This window comes from Bubalus bubalis, chromosome 21 (assembly GCF_019923935.1).
Source record: "Bubalus bubalis isolate 160015118507 breed Murrah chromosome 21, NDDB_SH_1, whole genome shotgun sequence".
NCBI lineage: Eukaryota > Metazoa > Chordata > Mammalia > Artiodactyla > Bovidae > Bubalus > Bubalus bubalis.
Genome location: NC_059177.1, coordinates 48,317,935 through 48,343,491, shown reverse-complemented (window position 1 = coordinate 48,343,491; position 25,557 = coordinate 48,317,935). Strand labels below are relative to the sequence as shown.

At 49.9% G+C, this 25,557-nt stretch overlaps 1 protein-coding gene across 4 annotated transcripts in view; it reads left to right on the top strand.

Annotated features, from left to right (window-relative positions):
• NISCH (nischarin) overlaps nt 1-25,557 on the top strand; it is a 64,750-nt gene that overhangs the window by 4,390 nt on the left and 34,803 nt on the right. For 3 of the 4 annotated variants that reach the window (XM_006044040.4, XM_044933842.2, XM_025272431.3), the window contains exons 4-15: nt 7,305-7,353; nt 8,299-8,462; nt 8,867-8,962; nt 10,280-10,375; nt 11,981-12,133; nt 13,244-13,312; nt 13,812-13,997; nt 14,149-14,277; nt 15,644-15,757; nt 16,025-16,136; nt 20,350-20,474; nt 21,553-21,602. In XM_006044040.4, the coding sequence (XP_006044102.4) occupies nt 7,305-7,353; nt 8,299-8,462; nt 8,867-8,962; nt 10,280-10,375; nt 11,981-12,133; nt 13,244-13,312; nt 13,812-13,997; nt 14,149-14,277; nt 15,644-15,757; nt 16,025-16,136; nt 20,350-20,474; nt 21,553-21,602 (1,343 nt within the window). Of the gene's footprint in view, nt 1-7,304; nt 7,354-8,298; nt 8,463-8,866; nt 8,963-10,279; nt 10,376-11,980; nt 12,134-13,243; nt 13,313-13,811; nt 13,998-14,148; nt 14,278-15,643; nt 15,758-16,024; nt 16,137-16,773; nt 17,856-20,349; nt 20,475-21,552; nt 21,603-25,557 lie in introns of those variants that run through there. The other variant, XM_006044041.4, reaches the window with a different exon arrangement.

Sequence of the window (25,557 nt, the reverse complement as noted above, 5' to 3'; positions counted from 1 at the left end):
GATGTAGGAAAAGAAACACATTACTAGATTAAAAGAGCAGGGCAGAAAATGGTATTAGGGTATGGTCCCGTTTTTATTTAAAAAAGAAGTTTGTATGAATATATTTGGGAAAATTCTAGAAGGTTATACATCAAAATATTATGAGGAGTTGTTTTTGGGTAGTAGATTTTTGGATAATTTACATTTAATTATTTTCCTTTTGTGTGATGAAGATAGGAAAAAAAAAAAACGAAACAACCCACTGCCTTTTCAGGCTTGCCTTTTAGGAAGGGACCTGTGGGTTGTGGTCTTAAAAGCCCAAACTTGTTTAAAAAATAACTGTCTTGAGATATTTTCAGAGTGAGACAGCTGAACCTTTCTTGAAGTGTTAGATAGAACCTGGAAATTTGGGGATGGCACTAGCAGCGGGCCACTCAGCTTGGAGGGGCCCTGTGGGAAAAAAGAGTGGCATTTATAGATGGGGGCTATATATGTGCATCTATCTTTGGATTTTGTTTGGCATGTATGTACCAGTAATGTATGTGGTTAGCAGTAATTTTCCTATTGCAGACTTTTTTTTTTTTTGCATTTTCTTTCCTTATGTGAAAAAGAAAAGTCCATTCCTTATGTGAGTCTTTCAGATAACTGGTTAGTGTTTAAGAAATGCTGTACTTTAAGAAAGCTTTGATTAGCTATTTAAGTTTAAAGTATAATTCATTGCTTAACACCTGGGCCTTTGAGGCAGTCTCCTAGCTGCCTCTGAGTATGGAAAGGCCTGGACTGCTTTTTGTTTTTTAAATGATTTGTATGTTAATTATTATTTTGGTTGCACTGGGTCTTGGTTGCTATGTACCGGCTTTTCTCTAGCTGTGGTGAGTGGGGGCTGCTCTTCGTCGTGGCGCACGGACTGGACTTCTCGCTGCAGTGGCTTCTCTCATTGCGGAGCGCAGGCTCTAGGTGCGCGGGCTTCAGTAGTTGCAACACGCAGGCTCCTGAGTTGTGGCTCAGTCGGGTGTGGGCTGCCGTTCCCTTCTACAGGGGATCTTCCTGACCCCGAGATCGGGCTTAGTTGCTTTACGCCTTGTGGAATCTTCCCAGGCCAGGAATCGCACCCATGTCCCCTGCATTGGCAGGCAGATTTGAGTTCGCTGAGCCACCAGAGAAGTACTGGGCTGCTCTTTTGAGATAGGTTTGCCTGAGGTAGGCCTGGGGCCTACCCTGCATCTGTGGCAGTTGTGGTTTGAGGCATGTTCTACTGCTTGGAGCAGTTTGAACATATTTGAAGTAATTATTATCAAAAGGGCCTCTTGGTTATATAAATCCAGAGTTCTAAAAAACTGGTTGATCCATCATTAAACTAAATCATGGTTGCTTAGCTGTGGCACTATTGACATGTTGGACCAGATGATTGGTGTGGGGGCTGCCCTGTGCAGTGCTGAGCAGCATCTCTGACCTCTGCCCACTAGATGCCAGTAGCACCCCCCCAGTCTGCCCCCTCCTCCACCCGCCACGTTGTAACTACCCACAGTATCTCCACACATTGCCAGGTACTGCCTGAGGGGCAGATTGCACCTGATTGAGAATCACGATATTAGATCTTCAAATGAATTTGGACAGACAGGGCCCAAAAGATGTGTGAGCTTTTTTACAGACTGGGAGCCCTTAGGGAAGGGTTCTGGTAACCTTTGCCCCCATCAGTGTCCTCTCTGAATTTACTCCCAGTGTAGTCCACCTCTTGTGGGGCTGCCAGTGGACAGGGTGGACCCAGGGAACCCTATTTGGCTGGGGTGTGGATTTTTTTTTTTTTTGGTATATAATTCACATACAAAATTCACTCTTACAAAGCATGCAAGTCCCTGGTTTTTAGTATATTAACAGAATTGTGCATCTATCACTACTGCCTTAATTCCAGAACATTCATCACACAGGAAGGAACTGTGTACCCATCAGCAGTCACTAATATGCTTTCATAATATATAGGTTTGCATAATCTGAACATTTCATATAAATGGAATCATGCAATGTATGACCTTTTGTGACTGACTGCTTTCACTTAGCATTGTGTTTTCAAGGTCTGTTCATATTGTAAACAAAAATAAGTACTTCAGTTCTTTTATGGTCAAGTACTATTACATTGTTTAAAGGTACCATATATTGTCCATTTATGAGTTAATGGACTGATAACTTTAGCTTGCTTCCAGTTCTTGGCTTTTATTAAATAAGGCTGCTGAGAACATTCATATGTTTTTGTGTAGACCCATACTTTCTGTTGGGGCTTCCCAGGTGGCCCAGTAGTAAAGAATCCACCTGCCAATGCGGGCAATGCAGGTTCAATCTCTGGGTCAGGAAGATGCCCTGGAGAAGGGAACGCCAGCCCACTCCGGTATTGTTGCCTGGGTAATCTCATGGACAGAGGAGCCTGGCGGGCTGCAGTCCATGGGATCACAAAAAGAGTCAGACACAGTTCAGCGACTAAAGGATAACAACAACATACTTTCTGTTGGGTATATACTAGGAGTAGAATTGCTGGATTGTACGATAACTCTCTTTATGAGGAACAGCCAAATTTTCTTTTGTAGTGGCTGCACCATTTTATTGAGTTGGCCAGAAAGTTGGCCAACCCAACGCATTCCTGCCAGCAATGTGTAGGCTCTTGTGTTCCCACGTCTTTGCCCACACTTGCTACTGTTCCTTTTACTGTAGCCATCCTCATGGCTGTAACATGGTACCTTGTGGTTTCAATTTGCATTTGGCTAATGACTAATAATGTTGAGCTTCTTTTCATGTGCTTGTTGGTTATTTGTATATCTTGTTTAGATAAAGTTATTGAAATCTTTTGTGTTTCAAAAAATTAGGTTGTTTTTGTTGTTGAGTTGTAGGAGTTCTTTGTATACTCTGGATATTTAAACCCTTATTAGAAATATGATGTGCAAATATTTTCTCTCATTGTGTGAATTGTCTTCGTTTTCCTGATTGTATTCTTTGAAACATAAGTTTTCGATTTTGATGAAGTTTACCCATTTTTTCCCTCCAGTCACTTTTTGGTATCATATCTAAGAAACCAAATCCAAGATAACAAAGATTTGCAACTATGTTTTTCTTCTAAGAGTCTTACAGTTTTAGCTCTTGTATTTAGGACTTCAACCATTTTGAGTGGGTTTTTGTATATGGTGTGAGGTTGGGGCCTCCACTTTGGGCCAGGCTGACAGGCAGGCAGAGCCGTTTGTCTCCCAGCCCTGCTGCTTCCTGACAGTTTATTCAAAGGCAGTCATGGAACCTCTGTGTGTCTCAGTTCCTCTTGTGAGTTGGAGGGGGATGATCCCAGGCCCTTGGGAATTGCAGGAGACTGTGCAGTGACGGTGAAGGGCCCAGAAGAGGTCTGGGCTTACTGCGGGGGCTCTCCAGGTCCCAGCCAGTGCCAGCTATTCCAGCTAGGAATGCATTCACTTCTTGTCGAAGGTGGCATTTATATCATTTTGTTATCTTGAAACCAGTTGGGTAGAACAAAGACACTTTTTGAAATTTGAAATCAGAGTAGGATAGAACCGTTACCATCCTAAAGGTAGCTTTTGGTCGTTTGTTTTAGTTGCAGAATATAAGCTGTAAGTGATAACAGATATTCTTGCGGCTTACTTATGGTCTAGGAGCTCTTTCAGCCAAAGTTTAGGCTTGACTCTCTCAATGGGGAATTTTTACTCACACAGTGTTCCTGACTTCTGCTGCTGTGCCTCATACAGGCGTGAAATAAGTTATCAAGGACTCCGACCCCGTGTGTGTATGTAAACCACACAGTGATGTGTAGTTGAGTCCCTCATTAGTGCTCCAGTGACACACACGCTGTGCTCGAGCCCGTGCCAGGCAGGAGCGTTGGACTGGCCTGGGCTTGTTCATTGAGCAGGGTCTGTGCTGCAGGGGGTTCACAGACCTGCATGTACTAACATGCTGTCAGAACGTGGTGTCCAAACCGCAGCCTAATAGTCTGGTGCATTTGTGTGCATAGCTCACTTGGTAAAGAATCCGCCTGCAATGCGGGAGACCCGGGTTCGATTCTTGGGTCTAGAAGATCCGCTGGAGAAGGCATAGGCTACCCACTGCAGTATTCTTGGGCTTCCCCTGTGGCTCAGCTGGTAAAGAATCCGCCTGCAATGCGGGAGATCTGGGTTCGATCCATGGGTTGGGAAGCTCCCCTGGAGAAGGGAAAGGCTACCTACTCCAGTATTCTGGCCTGGATAATTCCATGAACTGTATAGTACATGGGGTCGCAAAGAGTTAGACACAACTGAGCAACTTGGACACAGCTGAACAACTTGCCCTACAGGGTGCTGCTCAAGGGTGCAGACCAGCACTTGACCCTGGCAGGTGGCTGATTGATTGGAATGTATCATGTTTGGAAGTGGGTATTATAGTTTTTAAACACTTATTTTTTTTTTTAATTGAAAAATTTTTTGAAGTTATAAAGAATGTCTTTTAAAATTTTAATTTATTTATTTTTGGCTGTGCTGGATTTTCCTTGCTGCAGGCAGACTTTCTCTACCTCTGGCAAGTGGGGGCTATTCTTCATTGCAGTGCATAGGCTTCTCACTGCAGTGGTTTCTCTTATTGCAAAGTGTGGGTTCTGGGGCGACGGGCTTCTGTAGTTGTGGTTCCTGGGCTCTTGAGCACAGGCTTAATAGTTGTGGTGCATGGGCTTAGTTTCTCCTTGGCATGTGGCATCATCCTGGACCAGGAATCAAACCTACGTCTCCTGCACTGGCAGGTGGATTCCCTACTGTTGAGCCACCAGAGAAGCTCCCTGCCTTTTTTTTTTTTTTTTTTTTTTTCTTTTTAGGGTATTTCAGTTCAGACATCTGTGGGACCCTGAAGTATTTCAAGTCCCTTAGCAGGATTGGGTGGAGTGTGTGTGGGTGGGGGAGTACCCGTTGGCAGAGGTACCTCTGGGCAGAATCTGCAGGAGCTTTAACTGGGACCCACCGATGCCCCTGTTTCCTCCTAGCAGGAGGAAGGCCCAACCCTGCTTACACTTGGCCACAAGGCCACAGTTGAACCAGAGTACTCTGAGGAGGCAGACAAAACGCTTCACTGAAAAGACTTATACTGTGGATTTTGGGACTGAGGCCTTTCTTTGTTTCCCCTTTAATTAAGAGTCTCTCAAGGTAAAGATCACAAGGCAACTAAGTAGATAGTGTTGCCTGGTATAGCTGCAGGGAGTGCTTCCTGTAGCCCAAGGAGAGGGGCAGAAGAAATTGTCTACTTTTTAGATTGCTCAGAAGTGGAAACATGCTCTTTGTTTAGCATGAGTCCTTGGCCCTCACTATCTCCCAACTTTCTGGGTCTTCCGGAAATTCCAGCCCTATCTCCTCAGCTGGGCTGGTGTTGACGCCAGCTGCCCAAAGAAATGTAACTCAGGATAAGGGTTGCTGGTACTAAGCGTGGGCTGGGGGCCCTTTTCCCATGTGAGACCTAGTGTCCCTGCTGGAAATGGAGAGTCTGGGGAGCTGCTCTTGGGGACTGGAGGTGGGTGTGGATCGGAAGCCTCTCGGGAGTCTGTGTCTTTCTAGGCTGTCCAGGCGATGGGCGATTCTGACTGCACGCCAGATGGGGAAGTGCTGATCTGGAGACAGGGCTTAGTTCTCAGAGTGTAGGTAGAGAAATGAGCTTCTGGGTCATTCCACGGTCTTCCTGATCTTCGGTTCTTCATAGCAGCCAAGGAAGTAACTGCCCAGCAATTGAATTGTTGCAGGAGACTGAAGTTGAACTTCTGAGTGAACTGATGGCCTGTCTTCTCACTCACTGGAGCCTCTCTGGCTCAGAGCCTGCTGTATCCTTCTGGTGGCTCTTTTACATTTGACCCCGTGTCTTGCCAGACTCTGAGCCCCCTAACAGTGGAGCTGTGTTCCCTCATTTTTCTCCCTTTGGCTTTTTGTTCATTTGTGAGAATAAGGAGAAATTAGTCTCATACAAGCTGAATTTCAAGCAGATGAAATAAGCACATTTTTTAATAACAGATACCTTAGAGTACTAAAAGGAGAAATTAGGGGAGTGTTTTTATGATCTTAGGGTTGGGAAAGAGGTCCCAGAAGTCACAAAGGAAAAGAATCACAGGTTAAAAAAAATGTACACTTGACAAACCTCCCTCTGTCAGGAGAACCGGTGTGAACACACATAAGGGGCATACACAGACAAGGAAAAGACACTTAGATATTTGCAGCATGTAAACAAGCATTAGAGTGTCCTGTATGTGTGAAAGGTAAGCGAGAGACGAACAGTAGAAAAACAGGAGGACACTGTCTCCTGCAGCCTGGTGCCTTTCAAGTTCCGTAAACACACTAATTGTGTGTCCTGGTGGCAGAGGGGTTCCTGTGAGCTACGGAGGTGATTGTGCAGTTTTCATCAGGACCTGTTTACAAAAGTCCTGTTGGCTGCCATCGTCAATTAGGTACCGTTCTTACCTGCAGGATGTGGGGTTGCAAGCCCTGGGACTCTGGCAACCCCACGGTTACACCCCGAAATGCTGAGGCAGTCAGCTGTGTACCGAGAGAGGCTTCAAGGCTAAGCGCTTGAAAATGTGGCTTTGCGAGTTTCTTGCCATGTAACAGTGAGGATCGCAGCCTGTCTGCACCTCAGTTTGCTTACCTGTGAAATAGGATTCAAAATAAGAGCCTCCTGGCCTAGGGCGCCTGGAGGATTGAGTGAGCCTCTTGGTGGGGAGCACGTAGGCCATTGCCTGGTGTGAATCCTTGTGCCGCCTTTACCCCATCGCCCTAAAAGGGAACCCTTTCCTGCCTCTTCCTCACGACGCTGGGCTGAGTGGTACTGTCACCTGCCTTGGAGGGACGGCGCAGGAAGAGAGCCCGTGCTCACTCTTTCCTCAGATACCTGTGGGACATGAATGTCAGTAAAAATGGCCACTCCCAGGCAGGGCTGGTTCTGTGAGGCCTGTTTTTTTTTCCCACCAGGGTAATGGGAACCTCTTTTCCAGAGGAAGCAGGACTGTCTGTCTGCCATGCCTCTCTTAGTCATCTCCCAAGGCCAGTTTTGGGAGCTGTTGACTTCCCAGCCAGCGCCTGACATGGCCAGGCTTTGTGGTCTCCTGGGCCTGGAGTTCTCAGCCCGTGCTGAGTGGCCTTGGAGCTGATATCCACGTAACTGGAAATGCTCTTTTCCTTTCTGAGCTGCTTGATTCACTTTAGATTTACTCTCTCCGTTTTGTTTTACTTCTGGAGAGCTGGCTTTGGAGCAGTGGAGGGAGTAGATGGCAAGAAAGGTGCAGGTCCCAGTGGTGGGGAGCAGGGGAATATCCTGACTGGATTTTGTTTTCTCTTTAGGAGATTAATGGCATCACTGCAGCACTGGCTGAGGAACTCTTCGAAAAAGGTATATGGCCGGGGTCCTTGAAATACTGGATGCAACTTGGCTAGCCCCGTTAGGCGGCCAGGGGCCAGGACTCCGTCAGCTGGCTCTGTGCCAAGTGGGTTCTAGCCAGGACCCACCTTCCCGGGGTTGCCCAGACCCCTGGGCCTGGTCCACAGCAGGCCTGTGCACCTGTCTGCTCTGCAAGTCTGAAGAGCTGTGTTCTTCACCTCAGGACCCTGGGGCCCCTGTCCTCGGGGGGCTCTGTTCTCAGGCTCAGGTTGTATTCCAGGGCCTTCTGATGGAGTTCTAGAAGGTGGGTGGCGTGCTGCCCTCTTGCACCGGGTTTGTTCTTACCTGAAAGGGTTCGGATGGCACCGAAGCTGCCCCAGGGTCATGACCCTGCCTGAGAGCACAGTGACGGTGGCTGAATGTTCTGAGTGAGTGCTTGTGGGCCAGACTTCTGTGTGTGTCTTACTGCTCCCCTGAAGGAGGGCCGGACAAGGACGTTGCGGATGAGAGGCCCAGTTAGCTGTCTGAGGGTGCATGGCTGGAAAGCGCAAAAGGAGGACCAAACACCAGTGTTGGGCTCAGAAGCCCTCCTGCTCTCGGGCCCCGTACTGTGCTGGCACCTTAGGTCTCACCTATTAAGACGTCTGTGTCTTAGAGGTTACAGCGGGCCGTTGCCCTCAGGGCCTCAGATTGTAACTCAGTTTCACTTCCGAGAGGCTCCCCAGAGCAAATTCCTGTGGCCCTTCCCTCTTTTGTAATCACATGTCGACCCTGAGCTGTCAGCCCAGGAGGGAGGCCGCTTCCGCATGCTCAGGAGGGTCCTGCCTTCGTCCTGACTCGGCGCGCATAATGGGTGCTGGCCAAGTGCTTGTTCACTGTTGGCCGGGTGGGCAGCTACCCTGGCTGCACAGCGGGGCTGGGACCCAGTGCTCACCTGTTGGGCTGTGGCTGTTGCAGGAGAACAGCTCCTGGGGGCTGGCGAGGTCTTCGCCATTGGACCCCTGCAGCTCTACGCAGTCACCGAGCAGCTGCAGCAGGGAAAGCCCACATGCGCCAGCGGGGATGCCAAGACTGACCTGGGGCACATCCTGGACTTCACCTGTCGCCTTAAGTACCTTAAGGTAAAGCTGTGGGAGCCTGGTCATGGGGAACTGCTCAGTCATGGGCACGCAGCTCGTGACCTGGGGGGGTGTGTGTGTGTGTATATATATATATATGTATACACACACACACACTGCAGGCCCTGGGGAAAAGAAGGTGACATTTGGTGATCTGGGCACTGTGCTTCCGCCTCTGAGCACCAGGGGGCAGTCATGGTCCAGTGGCCCCCTACTTTGAACCTTGGCTTTAGCCTGCTTTGTTGATCATGGAACTGCTGAGTGGGAGTCCTTGCCCAGACTGCCTCTTGCAGCCTGGCAAAGCTTGGAGCAGGGTTTGGCAGTTGCTGCAACACTGCTCGGTGAACACGGATGGGAAGTGCTGGTTGGAGCAGCATCCCTAATTCACACCATTTATTTGGCTGTAGGTTTCTGGCACAAAAGGACCTTTTGGGACCAGCAACATTCAGGAGCAGCTCCTGCCTTTTGATCTGTCCATATTCAAGTCTCTTCATCAGGTGGAGGTAAGGCCCAGGGCCCCTGGAGTGCAGGTGGGACTGTGCCCTCACAGCATGGTCCGATTTCTGACCATTCTGTCCGTGCCTAGGGAGTGTTCCTGAGGTTGAGTGTCTGGATTTCATCGTAAGGCACTGCTGCTTTTGTGTCTGTCAGTATGTAGCAGATTCCATTTAGCGGAGTCAGGCGCTGTGGAGGCAGAGAGACGAGCTTCTGCTGCTCTTGGCCGGTCTGCATGTCCCCACCCCGCAGCATTTGGACAGGTTGGAGCACCAGCGCCCAGCTTCTCCTGGGCTTCCTCATTGCTCAAATTGAAGTGCTAGGAAGTCGTCCTATGGGTCACATAGAGCCAATTCCATGTCTGCATCTTCCAGGGCAGATCAGCAGAGGGGTTGCAGGATTCTCTGCTCTCTGCTGTGCCTGTACCTAACAGGAAATACTTTGCATTACTCACTGCAGAGCTCCTGGGTTTGCAGTGCCAATTTTGTACCTTGTTTTTTCTTTTTTTTTTTAATAAGAAGGGGACTCAGTAGAGAATAGGGGAAAACGCTTTAACACAGCAAGTCCTCGAGCATGGCTTTTGTGTGCAGCCCTGTTCCTCATGTCTGATGTTCATTCCTCGATGAAATCTTCTCAACAGCCACGTGAAGTGGGCACTTACATTCCCATTTTACAGTTGAGGAAACTGAGGCTTAGGGGAGTAAGGAAGTTTGGCCAGGATCACACAGTTAAAAGGGGGAATCTAGTGTCGGAGCTCAGCAGAGTCTGACTCTGCAACGTGCCGGGCTTGTCTCAGGAGGTCCCTTGAGGACCCTTCCTTCGATGGGCATCTGGTCCTCGACCAGCACAGACAAGTGGGGCTGGGTAGTGAGAGGAGTGCCTGGTTGGGCAGGCTGTGGCTCTGCCAGGCGGGGCCTGAGGGTATGTAGTGTAGCGCTTGGACAGGTGGCTTGAGGGAGGTGGTTTGGCTTGTCCCCCTCCTTCCCCTTGCAAGGCTGCCGAGGCCAGTGGAGTGGGGCAGGTGATGTTGCAGAGGCCCCAGGCTCTCCAGCTCTGGTGTCCCTGGCTCTCACTTTGTGTCCAGCCACCCAGCCCCAAGCAGCTGTTCAGAGCAACGAGTTTGTGTCTCTGTCTCACGAGCTACTTCAGAATATGTCTAGTTAGCACTAAAAATGGGAAAGCAGAGACTTAGGGTTTGAGTCACCGCCTACCTCAAAGGATTTGGGGTCACTGATGGTTGTGCTCCTTTTGTGTGTGGGTGGGACTTCATGGGACTTCCGTTGGAGTGATGATGCCCTTCTGAGACATAGCTGTTCTTGTTCCAGATAAGTCACTGTGATGCCAGGCGCATCCGGGGGCTGGTTGCATCCAAGCCCACCTTGGCCACAATGAGCGTCCGTTTCTCGGCAACCTCCATGAAGGTAAGCGCCACCTGTTACCTTCCTGGGTGCCATCTGAGGGGCAGGGCCCTGTACTGTGGTGCCCTCACTGCGAATCGTGCAAAGTCTACTGCCATCTGTCAGGAATCAGAAGCCAGACTTTCCCCTGGGCAGCTGCACACTCATGTGGGACCTCCCAGTGCTTGACAGTCCCTGTAGCCTCAGGCTACATCATCATCCCGAATCAACACTAAAACCAGAGATGTTAAGAGCAGGGTAATCTCCACCCCCCAGAAAAGGTCACTGCTGCTGCTGCTAAGTCGCTTCAGTCATGTCCGACTCTGTGCAACCACATAGACGGCAGCCCACCAGGCTCCGCCGTCTCTGGGATTCTCCGGGCAAGAATACTGGAGTGGGGTTGCCATTTCCTTCTCCAGAAAAGGTCACTGGTTTTTAATAAATTTTCAGCAGCACGAGTGTCAGAACATTTATTAGATGAATTGATGGAAATGTTCTCTAACTATGAAAAGCTCTGGCTTAGCACTCATTTGTATTTTGTTCTCAGTGAACTTGAATAGGCAGGCGAGGTTGTGTGTGCTGGACCCTGTTGTTTATATGTGAGTGACACAAACTCACAAACCAAGTGTGTAAGAGGTTTTTCCCCTTCTCTCTTTACATTTTTACGATTTACATCTTAGTAATGACTTGACTTCCAGGTGGCGCTAGTGGTAAAGAACCCGCTGCTAACACAGGAGATGTAAGAGATGCTGGTTTGATCCCTGGGTTGAGAACATCCCCTGGAGAAGGAAATGGCAACCCACTCCAGTATTCATGCCTGAAGAATCCCACAGACAGAGGAGCGTGGCAGGCTACAGTCCATGGGGTTGCCAAGAGTTGGACGCGACTGAAGTGACTTAGCACTTAGCAGGCTCAGTAATCTTAAAGTTCTTCTAGAAAGAAGCATAGTGTTACATTTAGAACTTAGAGTATCTGATGAAGATTTAGGTTTGATGGAAAGTCTTTCTCTTGAGGCTACTGGCTGAAAAGAGGTGGCTTCTTTCAGGCAGCTTTGCCCCTCTGGGAGATACTTCCTGCTTCCCTGCTCAGGGAGCCCAGAGTGATCCATTGAGAGAGGAGAAGTCTTACCAAAGGGCATCAGAAGCCAAAGGGAGGAGACCTGCCTCCTTCCCAGTAGACGGTGCCCCCGTGCTCCCTGCTGCTCCCCTGTCTCAGCCCTGCTAGATTTTACCCTGTGAAGTAATGGTTAAAAGGCCTATAGTCAGCCGTGGGGGCCACAGTGCCAGCTTATAAAGCATGGTTGCCTGGAAACACAGAAAATTCTGACCTTCAGCCTCCAAGATTTAAGCCAGAAAAGGCATCACTGTATAACGAGGCTCTTGTGAGCTGGAAAAGTGTTTGCTCCCGCAGCAGGGCCAGAACATATTCCAAGTGGACGTTATGTTTCTAAGCTTTTCAGTTATTTCACAATCGTTTTGAGGCATATGAACCAAAGCCCCGTTTTAATGCAAGTTCACTTCCACATACTAAATATGCTCCAGCCCTTCCTGAAATTTTGCAATGATTGTTTTCCCAGTGAGTGTTGCATGAGGGCTACCATGGGGGTGCTCACCAGATGTTCTCACACAGGAAGTCCTCGTTCCTGAAGCCTCGGAGTTCGATGAGTGGGAGCCAGCAGGCGCAGCCCTGGAGGGCCCCGTGACTGCCGTCATCCCCACATGGCAGGCTCTGACCGCTCTGGACTTGAGTCACAATAGCATCTCTGAGATCGATGATTCTGTGGTATGCCCTCCATGGCCTGACCAGACCCTGGGGTTGGGTGTTTAACCCTTTACCAAAAGGACCACCGAAGACCTGCATCCAGCGCTCTGTGCATTGCCTACAGTGCTTAAGTTAATGGGGTTATTTAAAAGTTATTTAAAATCTTAGGGCTTCCCTCGTGGCTCAGTGGTAAAGAATCCGCTGGCCAGTGCAGGAGACACTGGTTCAGTCCCTGGTCCAGGAAGATCTCACATGCCACAGAGCAGCTAAGCCTGTGCACCACAGCTACTGAGCCTGTGCCCCAGAGCCGCGTGAGCCACAGCTCCCGAGCCCACACGCGGCAACTGCTGAAGCCCACGCGCCCCAGAGCCTGTGCTCCACAGCAGGAGACACCACGATGAGTGGCCCGAGCACAGCCGCGTGGAGAGCAGCCCCTGCTCTCTGTAACTAGAGGAAAGCCCGGGCAGCAATGTAGGCCCAGCATGGCCAAAAATAAATAATTGTTTTTTTTAAAGGAGTGCTTAGAACGAAATGAAGTGTATTGTGTGTGCATTTGATAGCATAGACACAGTAAGTGGTGAAATTTATTCCCAAGAAGGGGAGCAGAAAAGTTAGTCCATAGGTTCCAGGGATGTTCCTGGTAGTTCAGTGGTTAAGACTTGATGTTTCCACTGTAGTGGGGACAGGTTTGATCCCTGATCAGGGAACTAAGATCCAGTGTGCCTCACAGTGCAGCCAGGAAAAAAAAAGGTTCCAGATGTTCCCCTGTAAGAGTGACATCCAGATGGTACTTGGGCAGGAGTGTGGTTCCTGTGTTTGTGCGTCTCGATGGGGGTAGGTAGAGTTGAAGAAGCACACCCCTCCTTCTGTCTGCACTTGCTGTTTATCACTTTTACAAGCCAAGTGTTCTACAAAAGCAGTGCGTCGGTGCTCAGCACTGGAGGCCCTCTGTTATGTGTTCCTGAGGATGTGCTGCTGGCTGGGCCCTGGGAGGTGTCCCGTCAGGGGCCCTGCACATTTGGCCTGCCCAGGAGTCCGTGGGCAGGCAAAAGCATCTGTCCCTCCTGTGGAGGGGCCGGAAAGGGTCCAGTCTCCTAGGATAACGTCAGGTGTTGTCTTTTCTTTCACAAGAAACTGATTCCAAAGATTGAGTTCCTGGACCTGAGTCACAATGGAGTGCTGGTCATGAACAATTTGCAGGTAATTAGTGTCTTTGGAGACCTTTACTGTCTGCGAGCTTCTCACAAGGTCCCATTCTCCTGAGATCCAGGAGGCTGATGTGGCCTTGGGAGTCTTGGGATTTCTCTCCTGGGCACTTGAAGGGTATCTGGGTGTACCAGAGGTTTGTAAAGGCAGAGCCTGCTGCCGTTCCCTTTAGGTCGCAACAATGCAATGAGCATGTGTTGCTCTACTTCCCAAAGTATAAATACACATTGGACATGATAAAGGTGATGCCTCACTGTGAAGACGGACAGCCTTGTTTTCAAACCCTGCCTCTACTCCTACCCTGGGGGCTGTGTTGGCCCTGTAAACCTGTGCAGGGAAGAAGAGTTTCCCTTCTGAAAAAATGTCAGTGGGAACAGAGCCAACCTGCAGAACTAGTCGTTTAGGCTGGAAGGCCCCTTACACCCTTCGTGACGGTGCCCATTGTTTGGACCTTGACCTTAACCACGTGACCCTGTTGTCGATGCCGCCACAGCACCTGTACAACCTTGTGCACGTGGACCTGTCCTACAACAAGCTCTCCTCCTTGGAAGGGGTTCACACCAAACTGGGCAACATCAAGACCCTGAACCTGGCAGGCAACCTCCTGAGGCATCTGAGTGGCCTGCACAAGCTGTACTCCCTGGTCAACCTGGATCTCAGCGACAACAGAATCGAACAGGTGAGCCGCGCCCCAGAAGGGATACGGGTTTCTGGGGAGGCTGTGCCTCGACGTTGGTCGCTTCAGTGAGAATGGGGGGCTTTTCTTGGCCGTTGCTCATGTTGTCACGTTGCCAAGTTGTTAGCGAAGAGACTCGGGGGATGCCTTTCAGATGGAAGAGGTCAGAAGCATCGGCAGCCTCCCGTGTCTGGAGCACGTGGCTCTGCTGAACAACCCCCTGAGTATCATTCCCGACTACCGGACCAAGGTGCTGGCTCAGTTCGGAGAGCGGGCCTCGGAGGTAAGCTGCTTGGGGAGACTCAGCTGCAGGTGACATCTGCGCACATACACCTGCCTGCTTCAGAAGGCCGTCCTGACCCTGAGTGGCCTTTCGGATCAGGGAAGCCCACTGCCTCCATAGGAAAAGGCTCCCTTGATCCTCTTCTCTTAGGGGCCACAGGCTGCCACGCTTCCTCCATAGGCTGACCTCATGTAGCCTCCGTCAGAGCATCAGGCCTGGGGGGCTCTCCAGGAACCAACAGGCACAGCCTGAGTGTGGAGGGACTGTCTTCTACTTGTTAAAAAGTAACATTTACTGTGGGCTTCTCTGGTGGCTCAGCAGTAGATAACCCGCCTGCCAAGTGCTGGAGATGCGGATTCCATCCCTGAGTCGGGACGGTCTCCTGGGGGAGAAAGTGGCAGGCCGCTCCAGTGTTCTTGCCTGGGATAATCCCATGGACAGATTATGAACTGGCGGGCTCCAGCCCATGACGTTGCAGAATCAGACAGAAATTTAGTGACTAAACAACAAGCAATGTTTATTGTAGGCAAGAGTCAAGAATAAGATACTTAATTCCAAGTATCTCATTTCCTAGACGACTTCTGGCCATAAAATCTCATCATAAACCAGATGTGTTTGCCCACCTTGGCCAGTGTCACCCAGCCCAGTATCTGCTGCCTGCTGATGGTCACCTGCCCGCCCCACAGGTGCCCTGCGGGTTCCCCTGTCTCCTTGCTTCGAGCAGGCCACGCTCCCACTCCCCCCAGATCCCAGGCCGGAAGACAGCTGGAAGTCTGTTTGCATCATCCCCCACCCCTCCGTGTGTTTTCCGCCCAAGGTGCCCCTTTCTCCACACTGTCACCAAGACATCAGCTCCCCTCCCTCGGCCCTTGGGACCTTCCCTCATTTGACCACTCTGCTGTTCCCCACTGCCTGCCGGCCCGTAGCTCATTCCTGCACTTGGAGGTGGGGTCCCTGCCTTCCTGCCTGCTTCCCATGCCTTGGCTCTCCCAGTTCCCCAGCCCAGAAGGCTCTCCCCTTGCTCTTTGCAGATACGAGTTTCGTCATGATCGGAGGCTTAGTTCGAGGCACCACCTTCCCCTACTCCCAACCATCCAGAGGCCTTCTCAGGGAACCCTGCGCCCTGCCTTCTCTTTCCCGAGAGGAGCTCCCGGAGCCAGACTAGGCCTTGCGGGCCCTTGCTGGGTCACTCCAGGGAGCTCCCTGGTCGCTTCTGTGGGTGGCAGAGATCTCCCTCCTGGAGGCTGAGCCCCCGCAGCCTTGTCTGTCCTCAGGGGGCCTGGCCTACGCCTCGGCGGGACCCCGCCATCCTGCTCGCTCCATGCTGCCAGCACCTGTGCTGATGGCCATTTTCTGAACACCGTAGGTCTGCCTGGACAACACAGTGACCACAGAGAAAGAGTTGGACACAGTGGAAGTGCTAAAAGCGATTCAGAAAGCCAAAGAGGTCAAGTCCAAATTAAGCAACCCTGAGAAGAAGGTGGGTCTTCGTGTGGGAGGTAGAGGAGTGGAGTCCTGGCCGCGCCACCCTGGCCTCCCCCCGGCTGTGCGTCCCTCTCTGTTCTCATCTGTGAGATGGGGGTGGCCATCGGACCGGCCTCGTGGGGTTGCTGAGGGTTAGTCGAGGTCCTCCCTGTCACCGATGTTTGTTTGCGAGCACTATTAGCTCCTCACGTCTCTGGCTCTGCCCAGTTCTGTTCTCCTGGATCTTTCACCTCTGCCCAGCTGACTCAGCACTCCCCCTCAGGTCAGTGAGGATTCTCGGCTCTCTGCTGCCCCCTGTGTCAGACCCAGCAGCTCCCCACCCAGTGCGGCTCCCACCTCTGCCTCCCTGCCCCAGCCCATCCTCTCCAACCAAGGTAACCGTGTGTGTGTGTGTGTGTGTGTGTGTGTGTGTACCGTGTGTGTGTGTGTGTGTGTACCGTGTGTGTGTGTGTGTGTGTACCGTGTGTGTGTGTGTGTGTGTGTGTGTGTGCGCGCGCGGAGCTGCACAGGCCCTGCCCGGGCGCCCAGCTGGGCTGGGGTTGGCGGAACGGGTTCAGATGCAGGGAGGGCATGGTGCTGTCTGCACACCAGCCCCTCCTGGGGAGGCGCATGGCTGGGGGGTGCCTGGCTTGATTTCTCAGTTTGCTCAGTGAAGACTCCCCATTGCTCTGACACCCACATCCAGTTCCTCTAGGGTACTGCGGGGTGTGCTCTTTGAACAGGCTCGGGGCTGCTGGCCCATAAGGACCCCAAGCACCTGCAGGCAGTGTGGGCAGGCTGGCTGCCTGTTAATGAGAAGCCAGGCGTCCTGGTTACTTCCCTGAGGCAGGTGCCCCCTGCCCTGTCCCTGTGTGGGGAGTGTGCCTCATTGCCATGGCCCTGGTGGTGACCCAGCCCTGAACGCTGTGTTGGTGGGACCGAGATGGGCTGTTGGTGGACCCATGGAAGACCAATCCCTTTCACCCACCCACTGTCTTAGCGTTTTCAAAGGGCTTTCACCTCTGAACCCAGGCATCCTCGGAGATGAGTGAGTGAAGCAGGTCCCATGAGTGTCTGCTGGCCCGGCCCCCACGGAAGAGGGGAGGGTGTGCCGTCCCGAGTGGAGCCGAGGCTCGGGACACACAGGAAAGAACGCCGCCCGCCCGGGCTCCTGGAGTTGGAGAACTTGGTGTGAGGTCTTGGGAAAACAGTTTGACCCTATGTTTCAAGAACCAGAAAAACGTTCCCACCCCTTGACTTGGTAACCCCGCTGGTGGGGATTTTATCTTAGCGGGTTAAGATAACAGGGAAGGGGGAGGTGAAATGCTCGTTGCAGCGCTGTTTCTGCCAGCAAAACATGGGCCACGGCGGCGGCGGGCGTGAGAGAGAGGGAGGGAGTTTAAGCCGCGGTCCGGAGTGCCCTGCAGCCATTACCGCCGAGAGGGGAAGGTGGGATATGAAGAATGCTGGGTTCAGTCCGAGAGCCTGTGCAGGGCAGCTCACCAAGGTCACAGCTGTGGACGTGAGCCAGAGAGTGGGCGGGGCACGTCGGTGCCAGAGTCGCCATCTGTTTGCGTTTGTAACATTCTTGATTGAGAAGTTCGGGTTTTCTATTTCTTTTTTTTTTATGTAAAAGGGGAGGGGGCCTGTATCACTTTGAAGATGCTTCCCTGACCTGTCTCCTGTCGGAGGGGCCAGAGCCCTCCTCAGGCCCGCTCCCCGCCGCACGCGGCCGGCACAGCCCTGGGGCCTGCAGGGGATCTGCGTGGCTAGGCTCTGGGGACCGGGAGGTGCGGCTGGCCCGCCCGGCTGGGGACCCGCCAGTTCTCAGTCTGCCCTTGTCGAGGCAAGGAATCAGTGAGTGTGAGCAGGCGAGTGAGCTGTGGGTGGTGAGGGAGGTGTCTGCCCTCCACAGCTGCAGTTGTGGGCGGCCCCCCTTTGGCGGCGAAGCCTCTGCAGCAGCCAGAACCAGACAGTCCCCTTCGTCACTGCCCCGCTCCGGGGGCACACCATGCAGGGGCTCGCTGTGGTCTCCCCTTCCTTTCCCAGTCCTTGTACTGGACGTTTAGACGTCGTCTCCAGATCCTCTCATAAATAAAACTGCGGTGGATGTCTCTGTGTGCACATCTCTTTCCTTTTGGTGAGAAACAACAAAGGTTGGGCCCCGTCTAGGCATTCTGATGTTCCCTGTCCCATCCCCTGAGTGGCTTTTCTGACCACTTGTTTGTACAGACCACAGTCCAGGAAGGAAGCAGAAAGACTGTCCTGTTCACATTTCCTCAGCTGCAAACAGGGTTTGGGAGGGTAGTGACAGGAAAATACTGCTTTTTATTGCTAATGTGGAGGAATCCACAGAAATTTGTGTTCAACCATGTGCTACTGGACCTGGCCTGTGTGGGCAAGGATTTCTTCCCGCAGGGAGCAGCTTTGCTCCCAGCCCGTTTTTGTAGAAGTGGACATACTTGTGAGTAAGCTGTCCCCCACCCCCCACCCCCGGAGGCCCGCCAGGAGGGGACACTATCCAATAAACACAAGGCCTCTGGTCACCTCAGGACCTGCTAGCCCAGCTTGTTGGAGCCATGGAGGGTTGTGGCCACAGGGACTGATGTGGGAAGTGTTGGAGTTGATTCTCCAGCCAGGCCAGGTCCAGGGGCTGAGAGGAGGCTGTAGAGACGTGGTTAAAAGAGCAGGCGCCTGGCCTGGGTGCCCTGAGTTTACATCCCAGCTTCCCTGGCTGTGGTCCCTGAAGCAGCTTGTCACCTCCAGAAGCTCTGTTTTCTCTACCCTGCTTCATCGACTCTAAGATGCATGCACTCCACCTTCTGCCTCTAAAGCTGAGAGGCAGCTGTCAGTCAGCGCGTCTCGTAGTTGCTGTCGGCCAGCTGGTGTTCGTGATGGAGTTGTGGGAACACCTTCCGCGGACGCCTGCTAAGACCAAGATGGGACCACATCCACGCATCTTAGATTTGATGAGCTGTGGTAAATAACGGGAGGCGTGCATGAGCTGACGCTGGGAAGCACTTGGCGCTGCTGCTGGTCCATCAGAAGCAGTCAGTAAGGGCTCCCCGCCTGTGTGTTTGTTGGAGGGTTTCCAGGTGACCAGGACAGTCCCCTGAGAAACTTGGAGCCTCTTGGGAAGCTGAGCAGTACCCCCAAGGGAGTATGGGGCAGTGATTTGGGGCATTTGTGAAAGAGAGGTCTGTCTAGAGCAGAGAGGATTTTGCTCTGGAGGTGTATGTGAGGTGACTCTCAAAGGATGGTAGGATCTGAGCACGTGAGGGAGGAGGGGGTGGGTTCCGGGAGAGAATAGCATGCCTCATGCCTGGCTGTGTGCCTGCCGCCCTTCCTGCCTGTGCACAGCCCCTGCTGCTTTGCTCTGGGTGGGGTGGGTCTGGATTTGGACCATCTGCCTGCCCAGCCCATGAGTAGAGGACCTGGGCTGTGCAAGTTGTCCTGACCCCAGGCCGCAACTGAGCTGGACAAGGGTGTGGGGCTCTGTGAGCTCGCTCTCAGTCATTTTTTTGGGCCGTGGTGACTGGTGGTAAAGCCAGGCTATGGAGGTGAGCCCTGGCCTCCTCGAGATTTTGGTGGAATTAGGGGTTGACACCCAGCATTCATCCAACCAGCTGCATTTAGGAGAAAGTTAAAAAACATTTTACCCTCAACCAGTCTAGAAAATGTTTGGAGTGAAATAATGGACCCAGATGAGCTGACTTCATACAACAACCTCAGCAGGCTTTAAAAACAGCCTGAATGAGTCAGAGTGTGCTATCCATGGGCGGTGGCCTTGGGGAGAGTCAGTGGGATGTGTCCTGTGGGAAGCTGGGCCTGGGTTGTCCTTGCCAGCCCCAGAGGAAACCCGAGCCAGCAAGCAGGCCCGGCCTTCTGATGAGGGGTCTGGGACTCCTGGATCCCCAGAGCTTCCCAGGGCTGTTGGGTGGCAGGGTGGAGAGGCTTCAGCTCTGTCTCCAGGAAGAGGCTCTAGGAGCAAACGCGTGTTAAGACTCCTGGACATTTTCCCAAACTGCTCTCTGAACCGGCGGGGCAGCTCGCCCTGCAGTGCCTGCCTCCGCCCAGTCAGGCCACACAGCCTGACCTTTGCTGAAGTGAGAGGCAGAACTCTCCCTTCTCAGATGGTCGGAGGGTGAGCTTGGTCTTGTGTCACGCCCATTGGCTATTCTTTTGTGGAATGTCTCTTCGTTCTTTGCAGCCTCCTAGTGGGATTTCTTTCCCCCATTTTTTTGTTATCTGTAAGAACATTTTATAGATTAAAGATACAAGCCTTTGACAAATACTGTGAGCACTTTTTTCTCATTTCATTCAATTTTTTTTTTCTTACAGAAGTTTAGTTTTTATATAGTCACACCTCAAGTTCTTTCTTTGGATTCAGGCTCAGAAATTCCCGTCCTGAGATTAGATGAGCAGGTGTTCTTTCTTCCAGTTATTTTAAGGTTTTGGTTGTAACATTTTCTTCTGTAATCCACTTGCCTGGATTTGGGGGGTCTGATTAGCCCCCAGCCATGCTGTAGCCCGAGGACGCAGCCCCATTTGTTGAATGGCTGCTCTCCTGCCCCGCCTGCCCCACCCGCCTGCCCCTGGTCTCTCTAGGAATCATGTTTGTGCAAGAGGAGGCCCTGGCCAGCAGCCTCTCATCCACCGACAGTCTGACTCCTGAGGACCGGTCCATTGCGGGAGGATGCTCTGATTCCTTGGAGTCCATCCCTGCGGGACAGGTAACCTCCTCCTCCTCCTCCCCGGGGTTGGTGGTCCTGTGGCCCGCTCTTCTGCCTCCAGCTGTCTGCAAGTAGGAGGTGGCTGGTCTGGAGTCGTGGCGGATGCGGCCAGTGCTTGGGGCGCTCTGCTGTGTGGTTCAGGGTCTGTTCTGTTAGCATCTGTGTGTCTGTCTCTCTGGGCTGATGGGGTTAGGCAGTTTTCTCTCGCTGGGTCCTGGGGGGCGAAGCTAGGTAACCCTAAGTGCCTGTGAACAGACTTCCTGAGGAAAGCAGTTCAAAAGGTCCTGGGGGGGCTTGTTTGCGTTCCAAACCCATCAATAAGTTTCTCCCCTGCTGTCTGGCACCTCTGGGCCATTTTGCCCATTTCTACCCATCAACCTGGTATTCTGGGATACATTGTGACTTTGTTACCTCCTCTGTGGCTGCTGCTGAGGGTCCCTGAGCTAATTCCTGTGTCTCGGGAAGAAAGAGGCTGGCAGGTGTGCGAGGGGCTCGTTTGCTGTGTGTGTGGGGAGTGTGCTTGGTGTCTGAGCCTGCCCAGCCCTGTCTTTGCTCACCAACACAGTCATGCCCTGTCGAACTGGGGCAGTGGGCAGTTCTGCTCTGTCCCAACACTCGCCCTTCACCCAGGGTCACAGTAGGAGGCTCCTGAGCCCTAGGTCTTCTCTGCTGCCCAGAGACCACTGGGAGGCCTTGCCAGGCCCTACACAGCCTCTGCTCACCATGTCCTCTTCTGGCCCAACACCAGTTTGGTAGGCAGTCCACGTAGACTCTCTGCTATGGCACAGGGAACGCTCAGGTGCCAGACCCAGAGGCACAAGCTGAGCTGCAGAGGGTGAGAGGCTCTGGTCCAGAGGTTGGAAGCATGGACTGGAGTCAGACCCAGGTGGGAACCTCAGCCCTGCTGTGCATTGGCGGGGTAACTGGGTGACTCTCTGTCTCTCGGCCCCGCGATCCACCACGAGGTGGAGTGCGGATAGGTGCTTCCTGCAGGGCCATGAGGGAGGGCTCAGGGCTGGTACCTGGTTCAGGGCGTGGCTGAGCAGCTGGGGGCTGACCGTGTTTCCTTTCCTGGCAGGCACCTTCTGATGATTTAAGGGATGTGCCAGGAGCTGTTGGCGGTGTGAGGTAGGGAAGACACCGTTGGAGAAGACACTCGGGGCCTTCTATGTGTGCTCAGCGTGGGCTGGTAGTAACCAAGATTGTGTGAAAAATCTGTTCACGGAAGTTGCATAGGATTAGGTCTTCCTTTGAATAAATAAACAGATGAAATGGGCTCTGGTCTGTTTCACAGTTCTAATCCCTAAATTTTGCTTTTCACAAATGTTATCCTGTACTAGGGGTCAGCATATCAAGGCTAGTTTAGTCCACTGCCTGTTTTGTGCAATCTGTGATTTTAAAATGATTGTTCCATTCTTTTTTTTAAAATTTACATATTTTTAAATGAGACAAAGATGATTTAATGATAACAGGTACAATTCACAAACAAGATTGACATCTTAACCCATTAGACACCTGACAACAGAGAAGGATACATAAAGCAAAAATCAGAAGAAGTATAAGGGAAAAGAAAAAATATATAATCATAGTGAAACATATTAACATTTCTGTGAGAATACTTTATTAAATGTAGGAAAAATAACAGGAGTGTCTTGAATAATGTCATCAATAATTAAACTGTAATAGATTTGTATTTATATTAATTTATGTTAATCTTATATCCCACATGAATACATTTAAAATTTTGCATCTCATACATAGTTATTAGATGTCCATAGGACATTTAAAGAAACTGGCAAAAAGATAAACATTACTAAATTTCAAAAAGTAGAATTCTTTTTTGTGTGTGATTCAGTTATACATATACAGATACACTGTTTCTGAAATTATTTTCCATTATAGGTTATTACAAGATTCTGACTATAGTTTCCTATGCTATACAGTAAACCTTTGTTGCTTGTTCATATCTATTTTTTTTTTAATAGAAATCTAACATTCTATTCATACTAAGTTAAACAAGTGGAATCAAAATGTTGTAAATTTTTTACTTAGGCAAAAATTCATAAGTCTAAATTCTAAATAGTTGCTGAAATATATATAATGTATTCTTTATGTATAAAAGCTTTTTTTTTCTAATTTCATTCCTTTTTTATTATTAAACTTTATAATTTATTTTGGAGTTTAGCTGATTATCATTGTGATAGTTTCAGGTGGACAGCCAAGGGACTCAGCCATACATATACGTGTATCCATTTTTGCCCCAATTCCCCTCTGATCCAGGCTGCCACATAACATTGAGTTCCCTGTGCTATACAGTAGGACCTTGCTGCTTATCCATTTTACATTTAGCAGTGTTTACATGTTTATCCCAAACTCTGCAACTATCCCTTCCCCTCGGGCAATTCTCCAAGTTCTCCAAGTCCATGAGTCTGTTTTCTGTTTTTCAGATAAGTTCATTTTTATCATTTCTTTTTAGATTCTGCATATAAGGGTTGTCATATGACATTTCTCTTTGTCTGTCTGACTTATTTCACTCAGTATGACAATCTCTAGGTCCATCCATGTTGCTACAGATGCAATTATTTCATTCTTTTTAATGGCTGAGTAATACTCCATTGTGTATCATATCTTCTTTATCCATTTCTCTGTTGATGGACATTTGGGTTGCTTCCCTGTCTTGGCTACTGTAAACAGTGCTGCAGTGAATATTGGGGTACATGTGTCATCTTGAATTAATGGTTTTTTCAGGGTATATGCCCAGGAGTGGGATTACTGACTCGCATGTGGTAGTTCTACTTTTGGTTTCTTAAGAAACCTTCAGACTGTTGTCCACAGTGCCTGTATCAGTTGACATTCCTGTAAAAGAGCTTTTCCACTACCCTTGATAAAGGTTTAGACATTACTTTGCCAACAAAGGTCCATCTAGCCAAGGCTGTGGTTTTTCCAGTAGTCATGTATGGATGTGAGAGTTGGACTGTAAAGAAAGCTGAGTGCCTAAGAATTGATGCTTTTGAACTGTGATGTTGGAGAAGACTTTTGAGAGTCCCTTGGACTGCAAGATCCAACCAGTGTATCCTAAAGGAAATCAGTCCTGAATATTCATTGGAAGGGCTGATGCTGAAGCTGAAACTCCAATACTTTGGCCACCAGATGGGAAGAACTGACTCATTTGAAAAGACCCTGACGCTGAGAAAGATTGAAGGCGGGAGGAGAAGGGGACGGCAGAGGATGATATGGTTGGATGGCATCACCAACTCAATGGACATGGGTTTGGGTAAACTCTGGGAGTTGGTGATGGACAGGGAGGCCTGGCATTCTGCTGTTCATGGGGTCGCCAAGAGTCATACACAACTGAGCGACTGAACTGAACTGATAAAGGTTTGAGAAAGAACATGAAAAAAAAAAGAGATGGAGGAATTGGAAAACATAAACTGAATGAAATGAGAGCACTGAATATGAAATACAGAAAGTGCAACAAAGTAGATAAAAGTAAAAGAGCCTTGTGTAGTCCAGTTGAAATTTCAACATGGCTGCTCATTAGAAACGTATCTGGAGCTCTGGTGAAAAAAGCAGTACCTGGGCATTTGTGTTTTTCAAAAAATTCTGAGATAACTCTAATATGTATTTGGATTTTAAAAAGTGATTACAGGTTTTTCTATTGAATGGTAGTTCTGGTGATACAGAATTCTATTATTTTTGTTGACCAGTCGTGATACAATGGTATTAAGTGATTAATACTTACATAATCACATTAGTGAAAGATATTTATCAGTTTGCAGAATCAGTAGACAGACAGAAAATAAAAGATAATTACAATTGCAAGCCATAAGGGGAACATGATTAACCTAACAATATAAAATAATTACAATTTGGAGGGTCAAGCAGAGTGATTTGACAAGTGGAAGTGCATACATCCACATGTTTTCATCTGCTGTGTCTTGGTTGGTGCATTTAATCTATTTGCATTTAAGATAATTATCGATGTATATGATCCTATTATCATTTTCTTTATTGTTTTGGGTTTATTTTCTTTGGGTAGGTCTTTTCCTTTTCTTGGTTTCCTGCCTTGGTGTTTTTTGTTGTAAAGCTGGTTTGGTGGTGCTGAATTCTCTTAACTTTTGCTTGTCTGGAAAGCTTTTGATTTCTCCATCAAATCTGAAGGAGAGTCTTGCTGGGTAGAATATTCTTGGTTTTAGGTTCTTCCCTTTCATCACTTTAAATACATCATGCCATTCCCTTCTGGCTTGTAGAGTTTCTGTTGAGAAATCAGCTGATGGCCTGATGAGAGTTCCCTTATATGTTATTTGTCGTTTTTCCCTTGTTACTTTTAATATTTTATTTCTGTCTTTAATTTCTGTCAGTTTGATTACTGTGTGTCTTGGTGTGTTCCTCCTTGGGTTTCTCCTGCCTGGGACCTCTGTGCTTCCTGGACTTGGTTGACTGTTTCCTTTCTGATGTTACGGAAATTTTCAGCTATTTTCTCTTCAAATAATTTCTCAGGTGCTTTCTGTCTTCTCCTTCTGGGACCCTTACAGTGCGAATGTCTGTGCATTTACCGTTGTCCCAGAGGTCTCTTGGGCTGTCTTCATTCATTTCATTCTGTTTTTCTGTATTCTGTTCTGTGACAGTGATTTCCACTATGCTCTCCTTCAGGTCGTTTATCTGTTCTGCCTCAGTTATTCTGCTGTTGAGTCCTTCTAGTGTGTTATTCATCTCTCTGTGTGTGTTCTTTAGTTCTGGGTCTTCGGTAAACATTCCTTGCATCTTCTCATTCTTTGCCTCCATTCTTTTTCTGGAAGGTTGCCTGTCTCCACTTCATGTAGTTGTTTTTCTTGGGTTTTATCTTGCCCCTTCATCTGGGACATAGATTTCTGCTTTTTCAAGCTGATTAACTTTTCTGTAATGCGGTTTTTGTTTTAGCTGCTGTGGGACTATGGTTCTTCTCGCTTCTTCTCTCTGCCCTCTGATGGAGGAGGCTAAGAGGCTTGTGTAAACTTCCTGTTGGGAGGGCCTTGTTGTTGTTCAGTCGCTCAGTTGTGTCCAGCTCTTTACGACTTCATGGACTGCAGCATGCCAGGCTTCC